This window comes from Etheostoma spectabile, chromosome 17 (genome assembly GCF_008692095.1).
Source record: "Etheostoma spectabile isolate EspeVRDwgs_2016 chromosome 17, UIUC_Espe_1.0, whole genome shotgun sequence".
NCBI lineage: Eukaryota > Metazoa > Chordata > Actinopteri > Perciformes > Percidae > Etheostoma > Etheostoma spectabile.
This window is the reverse complement of record NC_045749.1, coordinates 18,487,062-18,512,941: the sequence shown is the minus strand read 5'-3', so window position 1 is coordinate 18,512,941 and position 25,880 is coordinate 18,487,062. Positions and strand designations below refer to the sequence as shown.

At 43.3% G+C, this 25,880-nt stretch overlaps 1 protein-coding gene and 1 long non-coding RNA gene across 6 annotated transcripts in view; one reads left to right on the top strand and one right to left on the bottom strand.

The window, feature by feature from the left end:
• Positions 1-255: 255 nt before the first annotated feature.
• LOC116705251 (uncharacterized) lies at positions 256-2,927 on the bottom strand. Its single transcript, XR_004335885.1, has 2 exons — positions 2,684-2,927; positions 256-2,012 (listed from the first exon to the last, which is right to left on the bottom strand). It is a non-coding gene; the product is annotated as an uncharacterized LOC116705251 (long non-coding RNA).
• The window catches only part of mymx (myomixer), a 27,930-nt gene continuing 3,605 nt past the window's right edge, over positions 1,556-25,880 (top strand). The window contains exons 1-25 of one of the 5 annotated variants that reach the window (XM_032541245.1): positions 1,556-2,119; positions 2,778-2,867; positions 4,238-4,387; positions 7,096-7,242; positions 7,787-7,978; positions 8,924-9,007; positions 9,191-9,309; positions 9,403-9,517; positions 9,612-9,689; positions 9,768-9,883; positions 11,262-11,424; positions 15,144-15,289; positions 15,395-15,491; positions 15,979-16,128; positions 16,350-16,499; positions 17,025-17,281; positions 18,387-18,522; positions 18,837-19,031; positions 19,461-19,613; positions 20,407-20,624; positions 20,950-21,133; positions 21,208-21,366; positions 21,628-21,981; positions 22,243-22,362; positions 24,079-25,880. The exon at positions 24,079-25,880 is cut by the window's right edge and continues 49 nt beyond it. In XM_032541245.1, the coding sequence (XP_032397136.1) occupies positions 1,616-2,119; positions 2,778-2,867; positions 4,238-4,387; positions 7,096-7,242; positions 7,787-7,978; positions 8,924-9,007; positions 9,191-9,309; positions 9,403-9,517; positions 9,612-9,689; positions 9,768-9,883; positions 11,262-11,424; positions 15,144-15,289; positions 15,395-15,491; positions 15,979-16,128; positions 16,350-16,499; positions 17,025-17,281; positions 18,387-18,522; positions 18,837-19,031; positions 19,461-19,613; positions 20,407-20,624; positions 20,950-21,133; positions 21,208-21,366; positions 21,628-21,981; positions 22,243-22,362; positions 24,079-25,880 (5,879 nt within the window). In that variant the 5' untranslated portion in view covers positions 1,556-1,615. Of the gene's footprint in view, positions 2,120-2,777; positions 2,868-4,237; positions 4,388-7,095; positions 7,243-7,786; positions 7,979-8,920; positions 9,008-9,190; positions 9,310-9,402; positions 9,518-9,611; positions 9,690-9,767; positions 9,884-11,261; positions 11,425-15,143; positions 15,290-15,394; positions 15,492-15,978; positions 16,129-16,349; positions 16,500-17,024; positions 17,282-18,386; positions 18,523-18,836; positions 19,032-19,460; positions 19,614-20,406; positions 20,625-20,949; positions 21,134-21,207; positions 21,367-21,627; positions 21,982-22,242; positions 22,363-24,078 lie in introns of all 5 variants that reach the window. The other 4 variants (XM_032541246.1, XM_032541244.1, XM_032541248.1 and 1 more) reach the window with 4 other exon arrangements.

Genomic DNA, 25,880 nt, shown 5'->3' with positions numbered 1-25,880 from the left:
TTTAAAAGCATCATTAACCATGTCGTCTCCGGCGTCTTCCTCTGTCATATGGAGTGCTGCTGAGTGACTGTTGTCCCACAGTAACACACGCAACTTTTGAGCACATAAACACATTCTTTCTTAAAGGAAATTACATTTTTTTAATTTCTAAATGTTATGTAATTTTCTACGAGGGTTGATATTTTGAGAATTCACAAAACACTATGTTGCAGAAATGTGGCATGCAATTACTTCACTTTCATTATACTGACTTGGTTTAGTTTTAAGTGGCTGAGCAGCTACTGCGAGCCATTCAACCAGGTGACGGGGTCAAGTCAGAGGGCAGCTAAGTGAAGAGTGAGAACTCCTTTTTTGGGGAAAGCTTTCACCAGTGGAAGCAAATTCCCCGCTCTGCTCTCTCCAAATATTTTCTCTGCTGTCTGCTGTCCTCAGTAATCCCTGCTGCCCTGACATACGTACGCCACCCCTTGCCATTCCAATCATTCAGCCCAACATGTGCTCTGTTGAACCGTAGCCACCATCAAGGAGTGGTAGGGGTCATTATCTGCTTGACTGTAATTTGCCCCCCACACTTGTTGTGCCAGCAGCTCTGAGGTTTAAGGAGCAGAGCAACAGGGCTGTTCCATTCAGATGGAACTTTTGTGACAGCTGTTCCTCGCTGATGGGGAAAAGCTTGGAGCTGAGGAAAGCACTCTCACTCCTGGACAGACAGCGCTCACATGAGCCTCTGAAGCTTCTTCTCTCCTTAGATTTTTCCCTGGATTTTTCAAAAGCCTGCTGTCTGTGACGGACTTTTTTGTTTTGTCTTGTAATTTCTTTGTGCTGGAACAGAGCAGAACACCTCAAGGCTGAATCTGTTCCTTTGCACTTGAAGGTGGAGGTAAGGCAGAGGCAGTGTGGGTGTGTGCAAGTTTGTTTCAACTGAGGATATTACCTCATAGAGAGGATAAGCTGTGATTGAAGAGGTCTGACAAAGGTCTCTGCCTCTGACTCCATTACTCGCCTCTTATCTGGACAGATTTTCTGTTCGGGTTCAGAGGGGAAGTTTTGACAGCCAGGCTTTACAGCCCCCTCTCCACTCTGTCGCTCCTGTCAGAGAGAAAGAGAGAGAGAGAGTTTGTATGTGTGGAGAGGTGGTGACTTCATTCCCTCTCTTAACCAACCCTCCTCTTTTCCCCCTCCTTTTTTTGACCTTTTTTTTTTTTTCGCACAGCACAGTAAGGCAGCATGCCAGCAGTTTTCATCTTGCTGCGGTCCCTGGTTATCAGGCTCCTCAGTAGCAGACTGGCAGGCTCAGTGGCACAGTTCCTCAGGAGAAGCCTCTCTACAGGCGCTGCCCACCTTGGCACAGCGCTGCGCCACGTCTGGGACCGCATTCGATCCCAGGAGTCCAAGGAAGCCGTGCTGGGCTGTGTGCTGTGCATTCTCAATATGCACAAGAAGGTGGAGAACTGAGCGCTCCCTCCACTTTCTGTTCAACCCTCCACTAGCTTGCTTAACAGAGACTGGGCAAACAGAACTGGTGAGTGAGAAGAGCGTACAAAGGGATGTGACAGACTTTTTCAATGCCCATTTGGACTTCAGCATATTTTGTTTGTTTATCTGGACACTGGCAATGTCTGAGAGCATTGTGAGGAAGGTCCAGCCCTTCACCATTGGAACGAGGCTGTCGGCCCCGGCTGTGCCAAAATGCCAAGAGTTTACACAGAGTTATCTGCAGAGCCAGAGTCTGGATAACTGCACTCTGCAGCACAACCTGAACTCTCTCTACCTCAGTCGATCCCAGGTCTGCACACACAGCCCCTGTCTCGTCTCACCCATCGTCAAGCAGGTAGCCCCGGTCAAGCACAATCCAGAGGACATGGCGGCTGAGGACCACCTGAACCAGAACGTCGCCTCTGCCTCTGCTGTCTCCAGGTCCATCAAGAAGATCGCGATCTCTGGGTATAAAGGCAGATCAGAGAACGAGGTGTCAGTGGGACCAGCACAGCTCTCAATCACAGGGTCCACATCTGAAAACAACAATAACAACAACAACGTCACCAGCACATCAGCCGATCCACATCTGCCCAGGATTGTGGGTGTGAGCTGTGAGAATAAGTCCAGTTCTCACTTCAAGGTACAGGACACACTTTACTACTGCAAATGTGCCACTATAGTAACCATGAAAATAATCACATATAGTTGGGATTTGTTTCAATATTTTAGTATAATTAAAAGGCAATTTTACTCAATAAAGGCAAAATATAGGTAGTTATTACATAGTCTATTTTTAAAGAAATGTGTAAAAGGTTGTCACAAAGTGTAGGCTATGTGATAAATCCTTTAGTTTGAACTGTTACATACAACAACAAAAATACCGGTATATATTAACCTTATAAAGACTAAACTCAGCATGGAAAATAGACATTTTGAACAATGTTTTTAATTACTTGCTGACATTTACCAGTAGGCTATGGGCTGAAGTATCCACATGGTGTTTCACTTTTTGTTAATTAGTAATTTCATTATTGGGGATTTTTAGATAACTGTTTTAAAAGAATATCTTTAAATTATGATATATTATTTTCTGATAAATGTACCCTGACATAATGTAAAATATTGAAGTGGTTACCGGAAATGTAACAAGGTATTTGTTTTAACAAGTGTAAATGTTAATGTCTAAACAGTTTTGGTTTTTTACCTGCCACAATTTTCGTCGTCTTGCCCAGCTTGTTCTACTCATTTACGGCTTATTTTCAGCACTATCGGCTGCTTATTTTCTCTAAATATTTAAGGTTTTACTCAGAAGAGACAGCAGTGACGAACTTCAGGCCACGCAGGGCCAAACCAGGCTAAAAGTGAACGGAGAGAAATCCGTCCAACAGGTAAGATGCTAACGTTAGCTAACTGCTAACGTAACATTAAAATAACCAAGAAATAGCTAGCTAAAGAAAACAAAATGACTGTTTGCTGTCGTCACAGTAACGTTAAATGGAAGTTTAATTTAAAAAGCATATATGTATCCTATTTAGCCCAATATATACTGTATATATTTAGTGTTTTGTGTTGATAATGGTGCTATTTGTCCAAACTTTATGTAGACTGTATTTGTTTTGCTGTGAGACAGTGAGGTATAGACAGTTAAAGAAGGTATTTAGCTAGCTACTATATCCGTGGCAGGGGAGCTGATGGATCTCGTGGAGTTTACGAAATGAAGTCATCATGTGCTGTGTTCACCACACTTTATTTTAAAGTTTATTATATCATACATTTGGAGCAAAGTTACATAGAGGTGGAAAACCAGTTAAGTTATGGGAGCAACGTGTCTTTGAACCTCATACACATAGCCTGTTGTGTCCTCTTGATTAACTGTAATTTATTGAAGAAAGAGTCTACAGAAGAAACACAGTATGTGTATATTGTAGGATATTGTTTAAAGTCAATGGGCTGTTGGATTTGGCCCGTTTCTTGTTGAAGTCATCAGTGTAGGCTATGTTGTGGATGAAGTGCTCTGTTACAGCAGACCCTGCAGGGGCAGGGCTCACTGGAAAACACGAGGTCAGGGAAGATGTTAACAAAAGAAAAGGCTTGCTGCTCATGGAGGCTGCTTATAATAACACACTGACACAGCAAAAGCCTAATTTCCTCTTTTAGAACAAAAAACTACAGTCCTCATCTACATCACCTCCCATTCCACAAGCACAACAATACTTCGCTTTTCCTCCTCTCATATATTATTCATGCAAATGCCCCCAAAAATGGTTATCATTTCATATGAGAAGGATGTGGTCTCTTTGCCTGTTCAGGTATGAAAGAGTGAACATGATCTGCTATTTAAAGGTGAAATGTTTACATGTAAGGCTGACAGTAAAACCTGTTAGACATCCAAGGATCTGTCTGTTCCTGCTTCCTTTATGTGCCCAGATGTTTCCTGATTGGAGAGCAGCAGAAATGCTCAATTAGGAAAGTTGTGCCAGCGGTGTTTCATTTCATTTCACATAGTGCTGACAGTAGGTTTTTTGTAAAGAGGGAACTTGGGTCACACAAGCTTATATTGTCTGTGGATAGTATAAAAAAGGTGTTATCAACATGAATGGACACAGAAACATCATTGAGCGCTGTACATCATTCCTATAGGTTTTATCAGAGGCGAGCAACATCTAGTGTTCAGGTGTGAGCTAATTAATGTTGCAGTCAAATTGAAATTGCCATCTTGTCTTTAACACTTTGTTGTCTGTGTTGTCTCCTCTCACAGTTGTCAGTGCCTGACACGCTAAAGGGAGAGCCTCAGACAGCCAAAGTGAAAGAAAGCCATCCACACACACAGAACGAAGCGTCGGCAGCTGTTACGTCCCAGAGTGACTTCACTCAGCGCAACTCGCTCTTCAACCAGGAAGTGCTGCAGGTAAAATGTAGCATGCATTCACAATATCAACATCAGCAGTTAGTCGTGGTCAGTTAGGGTATTTATTTGAACTTCTGCTCATGAAAGGCTGCGCTTTACTACAGTTTTTTTATTTTCCCACATATAATTAGAACCTAATAAAATGTTTTAGGAGGGTGTGCTTGTTCCACACCACTTTTCAAGATAATGCAGATGGAGATGTTTTAATGATTTAAAAATTAGATTACAGCAAGCAACTTATCTCCCATCTCCTCTGATGTGAAAATGTTTAAAGGAAAGAAGCTGGAGAGGGTTTTCCTCTCAATAGCAACCAGTTACACTGTTGAGATGAAATCAGAATGGAAGCTGCCAGTCGCATGACCCTCTGAGGAGAACAAAATATGTACTGGTTCTTATTTTGTCCCGAGAACTGTATGAGCTGTGTTCGGCTGAGGGAAGAGAGGGAGGGGAAACCGCCACAAGTGAAGCAATTATTTAGGGATGAGATCATTGTTTGGCTCCATCTCTTCACGCCTATGGCCCAGAGAGACTCAGCCAAGCTGCACAACTAGTTGTGTTATCTCAATGCTCCGTCCACCCCAGTGTACAAGGACATTTTTCTGCGGGTTCGGCTGAGGGACATTTTTTCCGGCAGTTGGCCATCAACCATCCAAGTGATAGGCTGTTTACTTCCAGTAATAAGAAATCAATTTGGGATGTGTCAGCTGAAGGAGACATATGATGTATGTACTGAATGTGTTGAAAACAGCTCTGTAGCACGTCATTCATGTTAACAAGCTTAGCAGCCCCTTTGCTCTTAAGTGGAGCTTGTATTTCTGTTGCTTTTGGAGGAGACAGCATTTTGTATTTTAACTTTATTTGAGAATGTACTTTAAATAACCAGAGATTTGGGTAGGTGGGGACCTGCTTGTTTTACAGGGATGTGGTTGATTGCTATCGCTGATGAAAATGTGTTATTTCAGTGTTACATCGCCGTGGAAGTGGAAGTGAGTTTTCCATGGAGAGGCTTTTAAAGGTCCCTAATGTTTCAAGCAAGGAGAGCAAAGCAGGTCACCACATGGAGAAGCACAGCTTTGCTGAGGACCATATGTTTCAGAGGCTGCACTGCAAAAAAGCTCGCCTTTCACCGTCTCATTTTCATGATAAAGTCGAGAAACTTCGACTCCAACAGTCTTTTTTAGGGCCAAGTTGCATTAATACAAGAAACAAAAATTTGGCTTGTTGGTAAACATTTTATAAAGTGTAAAGATGTTCACACTTGTTTTCCTGTTAAATGCTAAAAGTGGATTCTTCGAGGCTTGTGGAAATGAAAAGCAGCCTGATTTTTGCTTATGATCACCAAATATAGTTTGTTTTCAAATCTGGTGTTTGTTGACTCCAGTGATGTTTTCCGGTGTGGCCACAGATTTTTCATCAAAAAAATACAATTTGAACTGTGTGCATTAGCTGTCTATTCTTTGTGGCATGACTAAAGCCTTACTGTACATTTTCATAAACCGTCTATTGTTGTGGAGAGCGAACAGGAAAAAACAAGAGAATCATAGACTTCCTGTATGAGGTCATTATAATGCCATGGGAGCCAGTGTGAGGCGATAGGGGCCTGTTTTGTCAAGCTCTTTTCCTTCTGTTCAACACAGAAATACCTCCGCTGCACCAGAGGGCTTTTAAAGTTAATGACATCACATTTTACTCTTGAGTAAAGAGTTGTTTAGAGGCCGTGTCATGTGGCGTCTTGATGTTTTATTGATCTAAAAGAGGAGTTACTGCAATATTCATTGTCAGTTGTACTGAATTCCTTTAGAAATAATTCCTTAATTTAATGCTATAATGACTCACTTTGTGTGCTTAACTGTAACGGCAGACATTCTACACAATAGCACTAGAAAAAATAATTTTATCAATTGTATGACTCATTTAGAATCCATCTTAGAAGCAGAAGAACCGGAGTTGATTTATTCATCCATTCAATTATCGTGACTTGGGTGGGTCACTCACTTCCACACTGGGTTCTTTGCAAAAACAAACATGTACTTTCCAACACTTTGACTTTGGCCACCTGGTTTGCAGTTTTTCACTCCGTACAAATGTTACCAGAAAAGGCAGCTTTGCTTGACAAAGCCTTATGCAATAGAGCCGAGGCACTCGCCAAAAGAAACGTCTGCTCTGCATAACATGACACCGGAGAACAAAGAGCTGTTCTTGATGTGTCTGAGGCAACGTATTAATCTATGTCAGGGAAGAAAATGAGGCCTGTTTGCTCTCCTGATATGCAGAAACAAGACTATTTCCCATTGTGACTACCGCTTTGTTGAGTGTACTGTCACACAGCAAATATCTGTGTACAACTAATTGGCTGTCGATGAGCCTCAGATGTGAAAGTTCTAAATATAAAGTTCATTGAAAACACTGCTAAGGAAATCTGATAGTCATTTTGTCATGCTTCTGTGTTAAATATCGAGCCATACGAATGTATCTACAAATATAGTGTTTATACATAAATAATTAATGCTTCCTTGGCCAACCTCAGCCATGTTATATATTATTCTAAAGCTAATACATTCTCAGATTTTACTCTAAAATGAAGAAAATGGGCAACATCATTGAACAGCTGAATCTGGTCAATAAACAGACATGAGTGGTTGCCTAGGATGTGCAGAGTGTGAAGCATATCTTAAACATTTTGGTCTGTATGTCTGTTTGCGATGTAGGCAGAGGCGTGGATCAAAGGCAAGCTGCAGGACCTGAAGGATGGATGGAATATTCAGCGCTGCCCCCTGCAGGATTGGGAGGAGGCCTCGCAGACGCTTCAGAGAGACCTCAAAGACTTTGAGAACACCCTAATTCAACTCAACCAGGTAAAATAATGATTCAACACTCTAGCAGACATATTACCAAGTTACCAGTGCAAGCACATCACAGCAACCCACATCCAAAATGAAATGTTTATTTTAACTTTTCAACAAGTAATGGGGATATGAATGCAAACATTAATCACTGCCGTTGTAGCTAAGAGAGTCCGTCAGATCACATAACACATAACATAATGGGCTCGTAGGCATTTCCAGTTGGCCAGAGAGAAAAGCAGACCCTCAGTGTTCCAGACGGCTCTGTCAATTCAGCTTATACATTGTCCCTTAGGAGAACATGTTTGGAAATGGTACAGTGCTGATAATTAACCTCCTTGACACTCAGGAAGGGCATTGACTGAACCAGGAGAATTTTCAAGGGTATGTCCAAGAAATAAATGGCAGTTGTCCAACATCTGTGAAGCCGTCTGGCCCATGAGCAATGACTCTGACAAACTCAAGGTGTCAAATGTACTCAGCCACTGTTCTATGTTAGTTTGGCGGCTCCTCCTGCACTACGCCCTAAGTGAACAACGACTTTCTGTTTCAAAAGATGGGTGAGCAGTTGATCTGCAAGCTGAACCCCACCTCTGATCTGGTGAAGAAGCAGCTCAGCCAGCTCAGGGACCAGTGGCAGGCCCTGAAACAGACCGCTGCAAATCAGACGAGGGCCCTGGGTGGAGCCAGGAACCTGCAGGAGTTCAACAAAAAAGTGGACAGGCTGGAGGCCTGGATTAAAGAGAAGGTAAAAAACAATCTGTTTCTGTTGTGTAGAAGTGATTTAATTGCAGAGGGAGGGCTTTTTTGGTTCCCCCTTTGTCATGCTTTTCAGAGCCAATTGTATTGAACTATTGAGTCAAAATATAGCACTTTTTAATATTTGTTGTAGGTTTTTGTTGCAGTTTGGGATTTTAATGTATTGCTGACTGCCTGATGCTAGCATTTTCTATTTATTCACATTCATGTTCTCATTTTCAAATTGAACACTAATGGCAAACAGCGTCAAATGTGATATTTGTTATGCACCTTTATTTAAATTTTGCATTTTCCCCTTTTTCATAATTTTGATCCTGTTCACATCATCTCCCAAATGTCTCCCATCCTTTTCCCATTCATCTCAACAGAAACACCATCAAGCTCTCCTACTGTAACAATTAAAACCAAAAACAATTGGCCCAGAGACAATTATGAGTAGACAGACCGCTCTGATCAACAGTTGTTAAGATTAAGATAATTGGCACAAAAAAAAAAGCACTTAGAAATTAGCTCAGTATCCTGGAGGCGTCTCTTGTTTGTGTATATTCACCAGTGTAAAACATCTGCCTGTCATTATTAAAAAGCAATCTGCTGTTTTAGGCTTATGTTTATCTTTCTGTTCATGTCCATGTCGGCCGCAAGGGAACTGATGATTGATAATGAACCTGTAGGAATGTAATGGAGGAAGTTGCTTATGAAGTTTTATAGAACATCCTTCCCCAGAGAAGACTGTATTCTCCATTTAGTCCCACTCATCCTTCCCTCTGTGCATTAGCATCAAGTTCTCACCTAATGCTGAAGGCTATTTCTGTTCAGCATCTTCCTTGGTAGCAGGAGTAATGTGGTTTTATCCCGGTGCCTCTGAAAAAAGAAATAATGGTCGGGTTCCTAACAAATGGGGGCTGTAAACACTGGCTTTTATGTGTGCCAGCAGGAAGAGGAGCAGTCTCTGGTGAATGTCTTTGGGGGGAATGTTGACAAAATGCAGCTGACCAGGAGAATTTTAGATCTGAAACAGGTGAGCATTGTAAAGGAACAAGCAGCTAATAATAATTACCAGAACACTGATTTAAAAAAAAAACACTCTTGAGGTAAATATATACACATTCCCATATGTTAATAGTTTATAATACAATTCTGTAGAGGTTTCCCAGTCATTTATCTACAGCTGAGGTCATAGTTGGATTGTGTTCCCCTGCAGGATGAGCAGCTATACAGAAACCTCCACGAGGAGATCAACCACTTGGCACTAAAACTGGAGAAACAAGGGAAGACAGATGGCAAAAACATCTCCAGCAAGAGGAAACACATCAATAAAATGTAAACTTTGTCCCTTATGTTGAAATGGTATGCTGCATGAAACCTCATCTATCTAGACAGAAGACTTATTTGTGTGTTATCTTCTCTGTGTAGGTGGCTGAAGGTCCAGTCTCATCTGAAAAACTACCATGAAAATCTTCAGCTGGCACTGGAGGTCTCCTCATTCTACCAACAGGCCGATAATACGTTGTTTGCTATTGATAACATGGTAAAATTGCGTGGTGGCCTAATTGTTTCTTTTCCGCTTAGATCTTAGATTCACATTTCGCTCACATTTACTGATAAACATCTTCTCTTCTCAGAAGAAAAGCATATCTGCAGCCAAAGAGCTTGACAGCTTCGGCGATAGAGAAATACGCGACATCGCCAGTCAAATCATGGTAGGAAATGTTTTGTTTTTTTTCACTTAAAGCAGCAAGAAGCCTTCTCAACCTAACCTACAGGCCTGTGTGTGGTAGGTGCTAGATGTGAGCCTGTCCCAGGTGTCTAATCTCCATCCTGCCCTGGCGGCCGGCGTCACGCAGAAGCAGAGCGAGGTGAAGGACTGCTGGGCGCTTCTTCAGAAGGTTTTCAGGTAAGACAGCAGGCCAAGGATTTCGTCAACCACTTTGGTGGCCCTGTGAGTACATGCACCATTTCACCCAGTAATTGGTCCTCCATTGATTTCCACTGAGCTGGAACTGAAAAAAAAAAACGTATCACTCAATTGGTACCCTACATTAAAATTCCGCACTGGCAAAACCGAGAAGATATTTTCCATTTGTATAAAGATTTCTCTCTTGATTAGCCTTGCTAAATTTGGGTTTGAATCGGTGAAAAATGATAAGCAAAGTGAAGGGCTGGTTTGTCTGGAGACCAACTACCACACAAGGCATCACTCACCACCACCCACTGGTTTAGTTTGTAATAATCAGTCTTCTGCACTGCTTTGGATTTTGACCATGTGTTTGATTACTGTACTATGTGAATGATGTCTTGGCTTACTGAGTCGAGTTGGCAACACGGTTTGTTCTCTTCTCACGATTAAAATCCTGCCGTCACCTCCAATAGTCTGCTAAATCTAAGATATTACATGTTTACAAGCATATTTTGTAATTTGTATGGCATTGTAAAAGAAATTTACTGTTACTTTAATAGCCTTCGGTAAGAGTCCAGCCTTTTACATCAGAACCAATATCTACTTAATGAGTACATATTTAAATGCTGTGGTAAAATTGGAACCAAGCTACAAGAAATGAGATTCTGTGCACTGGGGTCCATACTGAATTATTGACATCGTTTGCAGCCTTTCAGCATGCATAGTAAAACATATTTTTTGGAATTATGTCCGATATATAAAAGATTATGTTATAGGTAGCAAATCTGTACATTTTAGATTTCCCTGATGTTTCTTGTGAAAATCTGGGTACTTTGAGGTGATGGTGGTGTTTCAAAACTTTGTTCTGAAATGTACCATATAAATCAAGTTTTTATTAATTATTTTTATTTATAATAATAATAATATTAATAATAAACTTACTAGAACCATCCTCTGGGGACCATGAATATTCTTGCACAATTTAATTTTAGTCTGCCCAGTAGTTTTATGTTATCTTGTACCGGATCAAAGTGTTGAACTGGCCAATGGATAACATTGCAATCCTTGTACATTCTACTCTATTTTTCATTTTCACATTAATAAATACAGTCAGGAGTAACTCCATAGTTCTGACATCCGTCTCCAACATCTCCTGCTTTCCAAATATTTCTCAAGCCGAGAGCCTGTAATGTCAGCGGGCTATCTTTAGATCCAAATATTACATCATCTGGTCTGTCTTATCAGCTGCGTTTCATGGCTATTTAAATCAAAAAACACAAACAAAAAACTTCACAGCCATATTTGGAGTTCACCGCGGGGCTCTGGAGCTTTGCTGTCAGCACCACAGTAACATCCCACTCTGCTCCCCCTGCAGGAGTGACCGGACCACACTCTCTCCCACTGGCCCAGCTTTCACCAGGGAAGATGCTGACCCCCTGACACCCGCCCGAGAACCCCAGTGCAACGTGGGAACGGAGATGCAAAGAATCATGGGAAAGGAGGTGAAGGAGGAGCAGAATCGTCTAAAAGGCTGCGTGGTAAGTAAACTCTGTATTTCAATCTATTACTGGTGAAGTCACAGTGTGGCTCTTGACTGGGAGAGACCAGCATCATCAGTACGACGTCTGTGGCTACAGAAAGTGACGCACTTCGTCTTCTGGTTTGGAAAATGCCTGTTTTACAATTAAAGATTTTTTTTCCCTAAATAACAGTGTTTTTGGAGTCTCTCAGATGTGCTATAGAGCAGTGGCGTCTAGTGTTGGCACCCAACACACTGCTGGTTTTCCATCCAGATGGTTAGTTGCACTTAATTACATCATCTGGTGTACGAGTTGTGAGGAAGCCCTTGATAAGATGGTTAGAATGAATACCAGCATGGCTCTAAAACCCAAAGACCCTGGAGAGAATAGAGCATTATATAACTGTTCAGTCTTTTCAATCTCTTGAAGAACTTCAGTCTGAAAATGTTATGAACATTGCCCTGTAGGAGTTACAGGAAGAGCTTTTAGAGGTGTTATTTATACTGGAACAAGGATTCCTTAAGTGTCCATGAAAAATGTCAAGCCGTGACTGTACAACTTGGCTGAATGGTAGGCTAGAGCAAATAAGCCTTCCCCTCCTTTATGGTAAAATAGTATTTTAGCTTTTAACTGCTTTTACAAAAGTCATTGGATTGATATTATATTAATAGATGGTCTGTGGCTCAGTGTAGGGTGAGTGAATAACCTGCTGAGCATGTGGATTCCTCAGACAAGACATTCCTCATGTTGGAGGCCAACCAGAAACACTCTATTGAACACACGGGCGCTCCTACAGTGACTCCACTGCCCATAAACTTACAAGGAAATACTATAAGCGTCTTTTAGAAGAGGAGGTATCCAGAAACTTAAGTGTGTGGTATGTTAAAAACCAGTAATTATGTGTATATTTAGGCTTTTAAGTTAGCACATTAAATCTCTTTACAATCTGTAAGTGAATGCCCAGTGGCTATGTGTGTTCAGCACAGAGGTATCCCCTAATGCAACGTACCTCTACATTTATTGGCCCTGAGCCCTTGTGAAGTCCCTGCCCAGATGATTAAGAAGAGAAAATTTTACTCTTTTCAACATATTCCCCTGCTGATATTTTTAGGCTCTAACTAATCAGGCCAGCAAGCCAGGCTCACTTGTTTCTCTCAACAGGTGCTGAGCTCGTTGGCATGGCCGTCCCAAGCCCTTTCACTGCAGTCAGTTGCCTTTCTTGCCCTGGGAGCTGGGAGTTACCTAGGTGCGGCGTCTGTGGGAGACCCACTCTTTACTCTTTTGAAAGGACTAATAAGACACTCCAGACAAAACCCTGGAGCCCAAAGGCCAAACTCCGCGCCAGGCACAACCATCAGTTGAACAGTAAAAGTAATTTGTCACATACTTTCGCAACGCTTTAACTTTCCCCGGGTGTGCTGAGTTGATTCCAGTATATTTAAAGGTACAAGATGCCGCTGTACAGTTCTTTTGGCTGATAGTGACTCTAGGTATTTGCATATGGTAGACTGCACTTTCAGTGTATCCGCAAACATGCTTCCATACGCACTTTCTTTCTTGTGGTCTCTCTGGTGCAATTTGACTCAGTTGATTAAAGGTACCTGTAAAAGTTTTCGTGTCTGTATGTATACGGGTACATGCATTATATTCTTAATGTCCATGTCTGTGTCAGCAGTAGTATGGCCTCTTGTCGCTGGAGGGTAAACATGGCCATTGTCTGTTTCTCTGGCTAATTGTAGCCAGATGCTGGGGCTGCAGACCAGATGGGCTTGGTGCTAAGTGATAGTTCTTGGCTGACATCACTTCATAGCACATTGCAAAAAGACACGTGGGTGAAAAGGATCCATAGAAAACAGATAAGAATCAACAGTACCAAGGTAGGGAGAAATATGCTAGATGATTGAATGAGGCCTAAAAACACAGAATGCCATTGAATATGACATAGCGAATCATGAAAGGACTATTTTGTGCTGTGGCTGACAGAATTCTTTTTTATATGGCAGAATGGGATGTTAAGTGCACTGCAGGAGTTGTTTACAGTGGAAGCCACTGTGAAAGATGAAGGGAAGAAGCAAATATCTGGGAGGCGAGGTCATTGATGGTTATCAACCCTGTCAAATGAATCACAGTAGTTTGTTAGTTTTGGAGCTTTAGCACAGAAATGGTCCGATAATGTGCCATACATCTTTCTGTAAATAGCAAACTATATTAGACCCTTTTAATTTACAGCGTCTCTCACATAATTTTGGAGGGGACACTTTTCTCCAGATCTCTGACTCACTTCTTCTATAGGCCCAGTCAGAAACTAACTTGGTTAAATTAAAGCTACTCCATAAAACACTATTATTAATAGCAGTTTTGTGCTTTTTGGCCGCCGTGTAAATTACGCCTTTCTGATTTTTCTTTTATGGGAAAACATTTCTCAGATGCATATTTGCCTTGCTGATTGTTGCAGAGACTTGCGCTCAGTGTCAGCGCTGTTTTTACTGGCATATGTAAAAGACATTATGTTATATAGAACAGTTAACACAGCATGGTCTGCATTATTCATACAGTTAAAAAACTGTCAACCTAACAGAATGTTGTACTTAATTCACAGGTAATTTAATCGTTTCATATTTATGCCTGTCAGTTTTGGTCAGCAAAGCAAGTAAAACCTTAATTATATAATTTTATTTTTTATTTTTTTTTAAACGATGGTTGGTAAGTTTTAAATTACACACAGTTAGAAACAACATAATTACATACCCCAAAAAACTATTAAAAAATAGATACCTTTTGAATAAATAAACTATTATACCTATAAGTAATTATTGTGCATCCATTCTTGCATTGGTTCTGTTGGATCCTGTTGCAGTACAATGTTTGAGATGTTTGCTGTGGACTGCAGTTGGTAACCAGACCAACCATCAGGATATCCCACTGTGTTCTCTGTAATGGTCCGGTTACATGTAGCTTTCATTGGAAACCCTGCTGCAGAGTCCTTTGGCCAACCTTTAAAGCACTCGGATGGTTGTAAAAGAGGCTTAGTGGCTGTTGACGTCTTTAATATAATTCTGCACATAGACAAGGCCTATAGCTCTGGCATTGACCTTTCTAAAAACTCCACTGCATAGTTGTAAACAGAGTCAGAGTAGTGGGCCATGGAAATCAGTATCTAAGGCTGAAAAAAAACCTGCTGCTATTTAATTAGGGTTGGGGATAGGGGATTTAAAAAAAGGGTTGTGTTTCCAACTGCAGTGGCTCTTTTTAGTCATCAAAGTGGTATAGCACATGTTGGCAACCTTGTTAGACGTAATGTGTTCATTCATAAAGAAATTCTAATATATTTAACATTTTGCTGCCATATTTAGTATTTTCATTACAAACATTGATGCTGTCAAACAGAAATAGCTTGGCTCTTTGGTCTGGTCTGGGTTATTTCACCAAGAAGAGCCCACCTTTGTAAGAGAGTATGCTTTGTGTCATTTACAGGAGAGGCTTTTCTTTATTTGGGCAGCTGTCCATGTTGTCCAGCCTCCAGCCACATTTTAACGTTCACATTAGCAGTAAGCTACTCCAATGCCTCATTGTCTAGTCACTGCTCACAGTATAAAATCCTCCATTTGAGATATGTATGCGTCCAGTCAACGTTTATTCGATGGATGGCCGACAGAAAAAGCCAAACATTACTTGCGTGTCGTGTTGCAAATCTTTTAGTTGTTTCCCACCAAGACAATGTGCTTTTTTGTCCACAGAGTACTGTTGAATGTGCGATTGTTAGGAAAACACAGAGCAACCAAAGCCAGGAGCAGCCATCAGTGAACCACACCTCTTTGCCCACGGGAGACGGCCCTGCCTGTGCAAATGATGTCATCGTCAGTCATCAGTTGAAGGGAGAAAGGTAACATTTCGGCCTGGCTTCTCTCTCTCTTTCTCTGTGACTTACGTAATGAGAGCTCTTTATGGAAGTCATAATTGGAGTCACATGTCTGTGTTTTCTTTGCAGCAGGAAGCCCAGAGCGGAGCCCAAGCTTGCCACGGCCCCGCGAGGCCACCCACAGCTTCACACACAGCTCCAGAAGTTCACCGTGTCTGCTGACAAGGTGACTTGACCCGTGCCAGGCACGCCTGCATTTCCCCTTTACACCAGAAATCAAGTGTCTATACACTCTGTACTAACAAATATGGTTCATCTTGATTAAAAACCTCAACGTCAGAATCCATTGCTATGTATTGTCAAGTCAGCACTGCAGCTGTCAACTATCAACTATTACACCCTTTTCTTGTAACCAGCCACAGACATTATGTCACGTTTTTGAATGAGAAATGAGACAAAGTTGTCATGCACTCGACTGTGACTGTGTTCAGACCAGTGTGCTACTGTTCTCTCAGTTCCAGTAAATGCCTTGATTTGTTTTACAAATACTAGGGTGGTTTAAAGGTCAGGATGAGAAGAATCACCTGGACCCTGGTCACTGTGCTTCCTGTGGCGTCTAAATGTCATTTCCCTTGGCCCGCCCGTTCAGATAATCCTCTTTTAAACGGTTCATCCCTTTAACCGTTTCCCGTTTGCTCTCCTTTCCCTCTCAGACTTTGTCCTGGCTGAAAGACAATGTGTCCATGGCCACACAGGTGTGTTCAATAGCCAGCTTTGAGGGGCTGGAGGCAGCCAGGAGGTGCCAACACGCTCTGGAACAAGAAATTCTCACTAACAAGGCCAGGATAGAGGTGGTCAAGCGGGTGAGCCAAGGCACACTGTCATATTCAGTTTGTTTTAAAACATAAGCACTGGATGATTGCCGTAAATCAAAATATCCCCTACATTTTTTTGTGTATTAATCAAATAACGAGCTGAGATAGCTTTAGTTGCCCAAAGCTTTAGATTAGGTCCATATTTTGCAACATAAGTCCCAGTCCTTTTGTCATCACATGTTCTCATCAGTTTAACACTCCATCCTCAGGAGGGTCGCGGGCTGGTCCGTGCACAGCACCCAGGCTGCGCCAAGATAGAGGAGTTCCTCGGACAGCTGGACGTTCTTTGGGAGGAGCTGCGGCGGAGGCACCAGAGGAACGCCATGTATCTGAAGGCCTCAGAGGAGCTGGGTTTTAGGGTAAGATTCATAAAATATCTCACAACAGGCACTCCTCTTGAGTCCTACCAAAGCCTTTTACTTACCTCTGATGGGGGAAATTTATGGTTATGACAATGACTCTAGATCAGTTCTCCCATTGGGAGAAGCTTTCTGCTGGCCCAGAGCCTGGGCTGTGCACATACACTCATGGTTTGAAGCTCATTGACATTCATCTTTACCATCTTAATTGGAAGAGTCTGCAGGGTATATTCCCCAAAATTTATGAAGCGTAATCCAAGGGAAATAAATTGCACTGCCATATAATTCGATTATCGGATGGAAAGAGGCTGCAAATCCCCTCAGATTGATGACTAAGTTGGAAAGCGTGTGTGTTTTATTACAAAAGATGTAGGTCAGAGCATGGTCTACTTCCATTAGGTAAAGCTTTTATTGTCTTCTTAGTACAGTACATCACCTCTTTGTTTTCGCTGTGCATTAATTCACTTGAAAATTACTGTAGCAAAACCTCAACATCATTAGCCTCTCTGCTTCTGTTCTGTGTAGGTTGTAAAAGTTCTCCAGGCCCTGGGCAGCATGGAAGCCTGGCTGGAGTCCGTTGAGCTTTCCATAAAGGAATCTGCTCTCGCTGGTGACCCTGAAACAATGAGCATGGCCGAGAGGGAGAGCTGTCTGCTGGAGAAAGCGATGGCAGCACGCAGCCTGGAGCTCGGTGCTCTGAGGCAGGAGGTGGAGCGCCTCCATAGCCACAGTCACCCACACACACGAGGCCTGCCAGCACGCATGGAGGACGTAGAAAGAAAGTGAGTTTGTCAGAGAGGGAGAGGTCAGGGGTAACCCCCTGATGTCTGTCATCACAGAAGACTGATGTTATGGATATGAACAATCACACTCTGGTGGTTTCGCTCTTCACTGTGGTCTGGAAATAAAGCAAGAATTTTGTTAGTGTTTCCAAGAGGTCACAGGTTTGGGATTGTCATGTCTGCAATCCAACATGGAAGAGTGTGTTCATAAAATCCCCAGACAAACAATTTCACCCCATAAAACCACAAAAATATATATCCATAGATCTCATAAACTCTCTCCAAGTTGGCAAAAGAATACTCTCCATGTGCTCATTCATTGCAAAGTTTGGATTCATTCATTTGTGATTCATGCAGCACTTAGCGAGGTCTACCCCGCAGTCCTGACATTCACTTCACCCACAGCTTGTCAGTGTGTGTCAAAGTCACCCGTTCCATGTTTGCAAGATGACGCCTCTCTCTTAAGTTGGCCCTTGAAAGACAGGTTGTTGCCATAGACTCTCGGTAAAACCTTATGATGTTGGCTGGTTTACTGGACGTACCTATGTCCATAAACACAAGTTCAGACTCTGTAAAGAACACCAAGTTGAGCAAAGAAAATAAAGAAACGGAAAGGGCTCAGTTGAAGTGTTTCCAGGGTGGGGGTGTTACATGAGGCAGGGATGGATACTTGTGGAGTCTGAAGAACCACTGATGCAGGTAGAGGCTCCCACAAAGCAGCTGTAAGACACTTGGGATGATGTCATTATTTAACGCTACATACAAGCAACTTCAGGCTCATTTATTCTGGAAAAAATACCCTTTGAAAGGGCACCCTTTACCATCTTGAATATAAACTGCACGGACAGGGTACCTTCATGCCTTCAAGTACAGGATATGTTTATGTGACAGATGATATATGATTACCGTTACATAAACAGCGCTCTAGCATGGGGGACAGGCACTCAGTCTACTGCTCGCGGTCTCTGTAATGTGGTTCTGCTGAAGGATGTAGGCTCACTGTATATGTGGATGTGGATTGCTGTTAAGGTGTAGCTGGTCATTAAAACATTTCATGCTTGTGTGTGTGTCTCTCTCTCTCTCTCTCTCTCTCTCTCTCTCTCAGGTACCACCGCGTCCAAAGTGCCCTGACCCAGCAGAACTCAGAGCTGCAGGACACACGAATGCTGACTGAGTTCCTGGAGCGTGTGGAACTGGAGGAGAGCCAGGACCTCGGCGGTAGTCAGTACAGACTGGGCCAGGTGAGACATTGTGTACTAAAAGTACAAAAAAAAGGGTAATTTCCCACAGATAAAAAATACATAAAAAGAATTCTAATTTCACCTAATGGATTGGTTTTGAGATATTCATCTGTAAGATGTCTGCGACTAACTCAATACAATGAAGGCGAATGGGATATTATTTGTGACTGAAAGTTGCAAAATGTTTTGCTGAATGTTTTTAACCACCCTAAATAATCCACCAACCTCACCCCTTATTTTTTGTGGTAAAAGCGATCCTTTTAGTGATATTGGACCCGTCAAATAACAACTCCTTCTCTCTCTGTAACCAACAGCCTCTTCACAGTAAGATGTCCTCAGCTCCTCCATTGCTGGGACTCCAAAGCAGTGGCGGTGGTGAGCCCCTGATAGGAAACATGGGGGACCCTGTGGAGGAACTACGAGAGGCCGTAGAGATGCTAAATGACACTGTTAGGGAAAGAGGCCGGTCGCAGAGCCACGACCAGGCCATCCAGGAGCTGCTTAGCAAGGTAAGGAGTTCTATTGAACTATGAGCTCCAGTTCTAGTTCATTAGATCCAATAGTTGCTGAAATGTTTGTCATAAATAAGTTATAATGATCTTAGATGATGCTGAAGGGGTTTTTAAGTCACAAACAGCTGCACAAACCAACAGAGCCACATCTGGTTGCCTTTTGTCTGTGGCTATGTACTTTAATAGGCCCCAAACGAGCCAGCACTCCCCCTCACATGAGTGTTATGTGTTCATTTGAATTTATTCTTAGTAAGAAAGCAGTACACATGTCAAAATAGCACATACACACATGCCCAGAAGGGACTCCATGACACCAGAAACACTTACTTGCAATGTGGCTCTCATTGGAAAACAAATAATACACAGTGAGGCATAATGACTTAATGACATCCTACGAGTACTCATGATGACTTTACGCCCCGCCAGCACGCCAGCCTGGCGGTGCACGTGGAGGAGTGCTTGTGCTGCAGCAAGGAGCTGGGCCTGAACATCCTGGAGAAAGAGACCGACATGGCCATCCAGTGTGAGCCGGACCGCTGCGGCCTAGAGGCTCTGCAGGAAAAGCAGGGACACCTGGAGGTGAGAGGAGGACGGTGTAAACGGTGTAAAAGTATTCTATCCTATTGACTTTGGACTATTGGCTTTGTGTAATAAGAAAGGGGAAGCAACCCCTCTCGTTCTCGCACTCACCTCCAACACATTGTTCCACAGTCTGTTTCCTGTTGTGCCAGATTTTCTCAAATCTAAGAAAAGGGTCGGCCCACCCAGCTTTGTGCTGTTTAATTTATTATATAAACTGGCACCGTGCAATCACACACATACACACACGGAGCGTGCAGAAGTTTATTATTCACACAGGATATTTGTGTGTGGTAAATCTGGTGCGGTGTGTTCTTTGCGTCCAGGGCTCACAAGGTTGGAGATGTGAGGTTGGTAGTCCTGTGTGAGTCATTTTTGGGCAGTGTTATGTTTATCACACACACACACACACAGCTGTCTGGATTTGATACCATTGAAGAGCAGAAATGACCTAATCTCCCAAACTGAAATAACTTTGCCGTCAGCACGCAGGCATCCACAACTCGGTGTTCTTGAGGCTTTCTGTAGCTGAGAAACGTTTCTCCCTGAGAACCCTCAACGCTATTAATTACTGCCTCGTCAATAGGAGAAAAAAGTGGTCAAGATTGCTCGCTTGCTATAGCGTGGCAGCCCATATGCAGCCCATATGGATCTTGAGCTGATTGATGTGCATTAAGTTATGGGGATTAGGTCATAGTCATACAGAGATACAATTGGTACAGGATGTTTGAGTGATACAGAAGATGATGGAAGATGATGGAAGATGATAGATTTTTGTTGTGATTCTCCACAGATTGCCTATAAAGTCATCAGGGAGGAGGTAACGAAGATGGAGAACCAGACGGCTCGCATGGAGGAGCTGTGCCCAGAGAGAGTGCACATACTCAGGGCAAAGATCCAGGCTATGCTGCAGGGCTGGACAGAGCTGGGAAAGAGTGTGACGGAGAACAAGTCACGTCTGCGAGAGTTTGTGCAGCTCCAGGACTTCTTCAGGAGCTACCTCGCCATGATGTAAGCAGGGCTCGGGGATGTCGTGACCCCCTTTCTGCCAGACGTTCTTTCGTAATCCTTTTTGGGAGAACATCTGCCCATTATAATATCTTAGAACAGAACAGGATGTTCTCGGTGTCAAGCACAGGTCCCTGGTGAAATGTATAATTTAAGATGTGCTGAGGGGGTCAGCCCACGTTTTCTGGGCCGAGTGTGACAAGGCGATGAATGTCTGTCCAATCAGGGAGAGTCTGGACATTCTCATGTTTTTTGAAGTGTAAGGCTTTTCTCACAGCCCTGTTCCTTGTCTCTTCCACGACCTTCCTTTCCTCCCCCCTCTTAATAGCTCATGGACAGAAGACACCAGGTCGTACATTTTCTCAGATACCGCCTTGCATCTTGGGAAAGACGGCCAGAGGCCACTCGCTGCCAAGCTGGACATGCAGATTGAGCAAAAGTTTGAGGAGTTTGATGAGCTGGCGGACGCGGGGAGGAACCTTTTAGACAAAGAACATCACCTCACGCAGATGGTGAGCAGGCTTAAATATATTGTTGGTTTTCGGGGGGTTTTCCGCTTTTACAAACCCTGAGTAATATGTTGTAGGTAAGAGAGCGCATGGAGGAACTGAGGAGTATGCTTGGGTGGATCTCGGTGCACTGGAGGGCTCAGAAACAACAATGGCTTCACAAGAACAGCAGACAGGAGCCTTCCCAAGATAACATTTATTCTGAGGCCACAATGTGCTGCTCTCCATTATCAGAGGTAAATAAGCAGAGAAGCATTTAATGTAGGGACAGACTAGGTACTTAGAAAAAATAAGTAAAGATAAATTTCAGACATAAAGGCCGTCATTGCTGATAACTTGAGCCTTTTTTTAGGTGTTTATAAAAAATATATATATATATATATATATATTTATATTTATATTTAAAAAAAATAAAAGAACTGAAGATTTGAACAATAAACCATAACCAAAATAATTGTCATAATAAATCTCTAATAAATCATTTTTTTCCTACATAGAGTTCAGCTCCTGAGGTAGAGACCCACCAGTCCCATCCGTCCCCAGTCGTCACTTCCGATGACAAATTAAAGACAGCAGGAGACAGCCAGCCCACATCCCTGTCTGAGGAGAAGCAGTTAGAGGATGGGTATGAGGTCATGAACAGCATCGGACCACGGGGCGGCGAAGCCACCTCCTCAGAGTCTCCCAAACCCTCCATCGTGGTTCTCAAAGAACCCGGCAGCCCTGCTTTAGGGGGCACGGTCAACCTCATCCTTAGCTTTGGTAACTCAGAAGACAGCCAGGTTCAGGTGCTTGAGCTGCCTGCTAGGATGGACCAGTTAGTGGAGAAGACCTCAGAGCCTGTCCACAGGGTGAGATACACACTCATCACTTCTAACTAAAAGTCACCAAACACTATTATGGGGTGCCACTCTTGTTGGCTTGGCTACATAAATTTCTCTTAAAAGCACTGAAGGAAAGGATAATTGTTGCTGTTCCTCATGTCACTGCAGTAACATCAGATCCCTGTAATGACACTGCATGGGATCTCCCTCCTTGACTATCTGCTGCTGTACATTCCTCCCTCTTCTTTGGCCTTCATGTCTTCCCCCCTCCCCCCTTTTCTCCTTCAGCCTACTGTGCCTCAATCTTCTGCCTGTAAAAACTTTTGGAGGCGCTGCCAGGGACTTTTGGAAAATACTATGGGTAGTTTAAAGCGAAAGAGAAAGATTTATCGGCAGAGTACAAATGAGGTAAATTGCCCATTGTGAACTGGCATGGCATGCTGCGTCTCGATGTGTTCTGGGACTGCATGCTGTGTGTAGTTGTCTTCTGGGGGCAGCATGCTCTACTAACCCGTTACAAGGTACAGCTGGTCTGCAGCTTCCCCCGTGCTGTTGCCCTCTCTGTAAGCCAGGCACAAGCGTGAAAGGAAACAAGTCATGCCAAAGTGCTATCATATTTGCACTCACACCATCTCCGAAGTCACTGCGGCTGGAAAATCTACAGTTAATGTAAGAAAAGTGAGAGAAGGATAACAAACCACTTAACTGTCAAAACTCACTATTTCCTACTTAACTGCAGTCATAAATGCAAATCCAAAACCAAATAAATTCTATTTTTAATGAAGCCCATTGTGTTGTAATGGGATGGGAAAAGAGGTGCTGCTTTTACAATCCATTTGTGAAAATATAAACGTAATTAATGAAGTGTAGTTAAAATATGATCTCCAATTAGTGTGCAAAATCTTTTTCAAAAAAGAGATATACTGCCTTTATGTAACTGTAATTCAATTTATTTATACCAGATATATAGTATGAATGCATTGCCAACCGAAAACGTTATGTAAGTTTTGATAAAATTGTATGAAATATATTTTTTATGACTCATTTTCTGCACAAAAGTGGCTTTACAAACTAGATTGCAAATTGTATTTTTGGGTTATATTATTTAACCCATTATACAGTTTTCAACGTAAAAACAAGGATTTATTTAAGTAAGCTTAAGGCACTGAGAATAAACATGTCCGTTTTGGATTGTGAATGTAATCCATTTTTTGCAATAATCTGTCAGTATAATTTTGCCCTCTCAGCTTGTCTTGTGTAAACTCAGATAAATGGTTAAATTCCCAACTGAAAATTTGGACAATGAATCAGTTCACACACCAACGTTTTCATTTAAGCTCAACTTGTTTAGTGCGCCTGGATTTAAAGCACTGATGGCAGAGACAGAATGAGGGTGATGAGTAAGAAAAGCACAGGCAATCTTCTCCCCGCTGTGAATGTTGACAGAAGATCTCTCTTTGCCTTCTGTCATTTCACCACAAGCCTGATGCAAAACCTGGTCTTGTTTGGCTCTCCGCGGAGGTGCCTCAATTGTGTAAAATAAGTGACCTCACCTTCACTTCCTATGAAACTCTTGCTCCAAAACGCCAATACGGGCGCAGTCATTAGACAAAGAACTGGTGCTGAACTTTTCAAGACAGGCCCCCAGACAGCACTGCGTGATTTATGGTTTGGGGGCTTCCACAGAAACAAGAGATTAGTCACAGAGTTGAAAGGTCAAGCCATTACAGCTGCAGATGACGGCATGTGCAGCCACATATGATTTTGATTAAGTACTGCAAGTGTGCGATCGCAATCATGTCCATGTTCTTTTGTCCTTTCGTCTAATTTTGATGTCTTTCGTGTATTAGTACATTTGCATTGCTGTGTGAGGACTGTACATTACTGGATCCATTGTTTTCTCACATGTTTGGGATGTAGATTGAAAGAGACGGAAAAGTAGCTGATTGACTGAGTCAGGTTCGCTCCACTCATGTCATCATTCGTCTGTAACACATAAAACCGCTCTTGTTCCCGCAGAGGGCTGCAGTGCTCCAGCCTGCGGTGCCAGTAACCATTTGCGATAAAGCATTTACAGTCTCAATAAGACAAGCGCTCACACTAATATCCTTTTCCTTTTTCTAGGTAAGTACCTACTTGCATGTCAAGGATAACAACTTGGCTGTGGCCCCTGTGTATGAGAGTATCACCCTGCCCCGCCAAAAGAGCTGCTCTGCCGCCTCAGCCTCCCCTACTTCCTTGTCGCCCTCCTCGTCGCCGTCTTCCTTGGCGCCTTCACCTCAGGCCAACGTAACCTTCCACCCGATGGCGGGGAGTGGCAGCAGCTCCATCTTCAGCAGCCTAAAGAGAATGGGCAAGAAGAGAAAAAGGAAGAAAGACGCTCGCAGACACACAATCCAGAAAATCATGGGAGTGGAGGATCAAACAGAAGGGCTGCCTTATTATGACAGCGAGGCGACCACGTATGACACACATACATGGCCTCTGAAGGAAGGCAGAAGGAAGAAGAGTTCTCCAAAGAGTGGGGATGGAGTAGAAGCTATGGCCTATATGAAGAATTCCCTGCTGAAGGACATAGAAACAGAATGTTCAGGAGAGTACAGCATAATTCCATATGCCGTATCAGAGGGGCCGACCACAAATCCTGCGAGAAGCCACTGCAGGTTCCTCTCGTTGGGCTCTGTGCTGAGCTTCGATCTACCAAAAGACATGACCCTCATCCCCAGCATTCAGGACATCATCACTATCGCCCCTCCAGAGTCCAAAAAAGGAGCAGGGACTGATCCAGATCCCCATTCCCAGAGACACACAGCCCTGAGCTCTTTCAAACAGACTCGATCCACTCCAGCCGTCACACACAGTTCAGCAGATATCATCTTCCCTAAAACACGGACAGCTGGGGCGAAAGATCTGCCTCAGGTGGACAACAGCTTCCAACCCCCACTTCCTCTTGAGGAGGATGAGGATCAAACTGTACCATGTGACGACCTGTCTGAAGCCCAGTTCAGTGTGCACGAGGATGCAGAGCAGGAGTGGGAAAAAATGTCATCAGAGGTTAAAACCAGTATTTATATGAACCACGCCCAAAATACAGCTGCATGTACACACGAATGCCCTAGTGTCCATACACTTATCCGAGACCTGAATGGACACCAGTACCATAAAAGTGCAAGGCCGCAGAGTGTGCGTGAAAAGAGCCCTGGACCTCAGTGTCTGAGCCAAGCTTCTCATATGGTCGTGAATCTGAAGTCCACAGTGAGTGTGAGTGTTCGCCAGGACTCGGTTGACTCTGGAATCTCCACCTCCAGCAATATTAAGCTTTGCACGGATGCTCCGTGTCCAGATAACCTGCAGCCCAAAGGCGTGGTGGGGAGGCTTATGTCCCTTGAGGTGGGAGGTCTAGACTGCGTTAAAACAAGGGAGAACCCCATAAAATCGGCAGAGGTAGAAACAGAGCCCGTCCACCTCGACCGCCAGCAGTTTGAGGAGGAAGAAGAAGAACTGGAGGACATCTGGAACCAGACGACTAACTACAGACGGAGCATCTGCTCAGACATCATGTACCAACCCAACCAGGGACCCTCGGACCAATCCAGAGAGCCCCTGTCCCGCTCACCTTCACCCAAGGCCCCGGCTGTGCTCTACAGGAACCTGGTCACAGCCTCAGCACCCAACCTCCTCGTGGCAGAGTTTAAACTGCCCCCCTACCTTCAGAGCTTGCTGGGTTACGACAAGCAACAGGGTCCCAAAAGTCAGCTCCCTCCACTGGCCATAGGAGACAGGAAGTCCTGGGCGGCCTTCCCAAACAGGGAACCAGCTGGCAAGACCTCAGTGACAGTGAACGAGACGGCATCAGATCCGGTGAAGCTGCCAGATGTGGGGGACAATCGGCGATATATTTATCAATACCGAGAGGATGAGGAGGA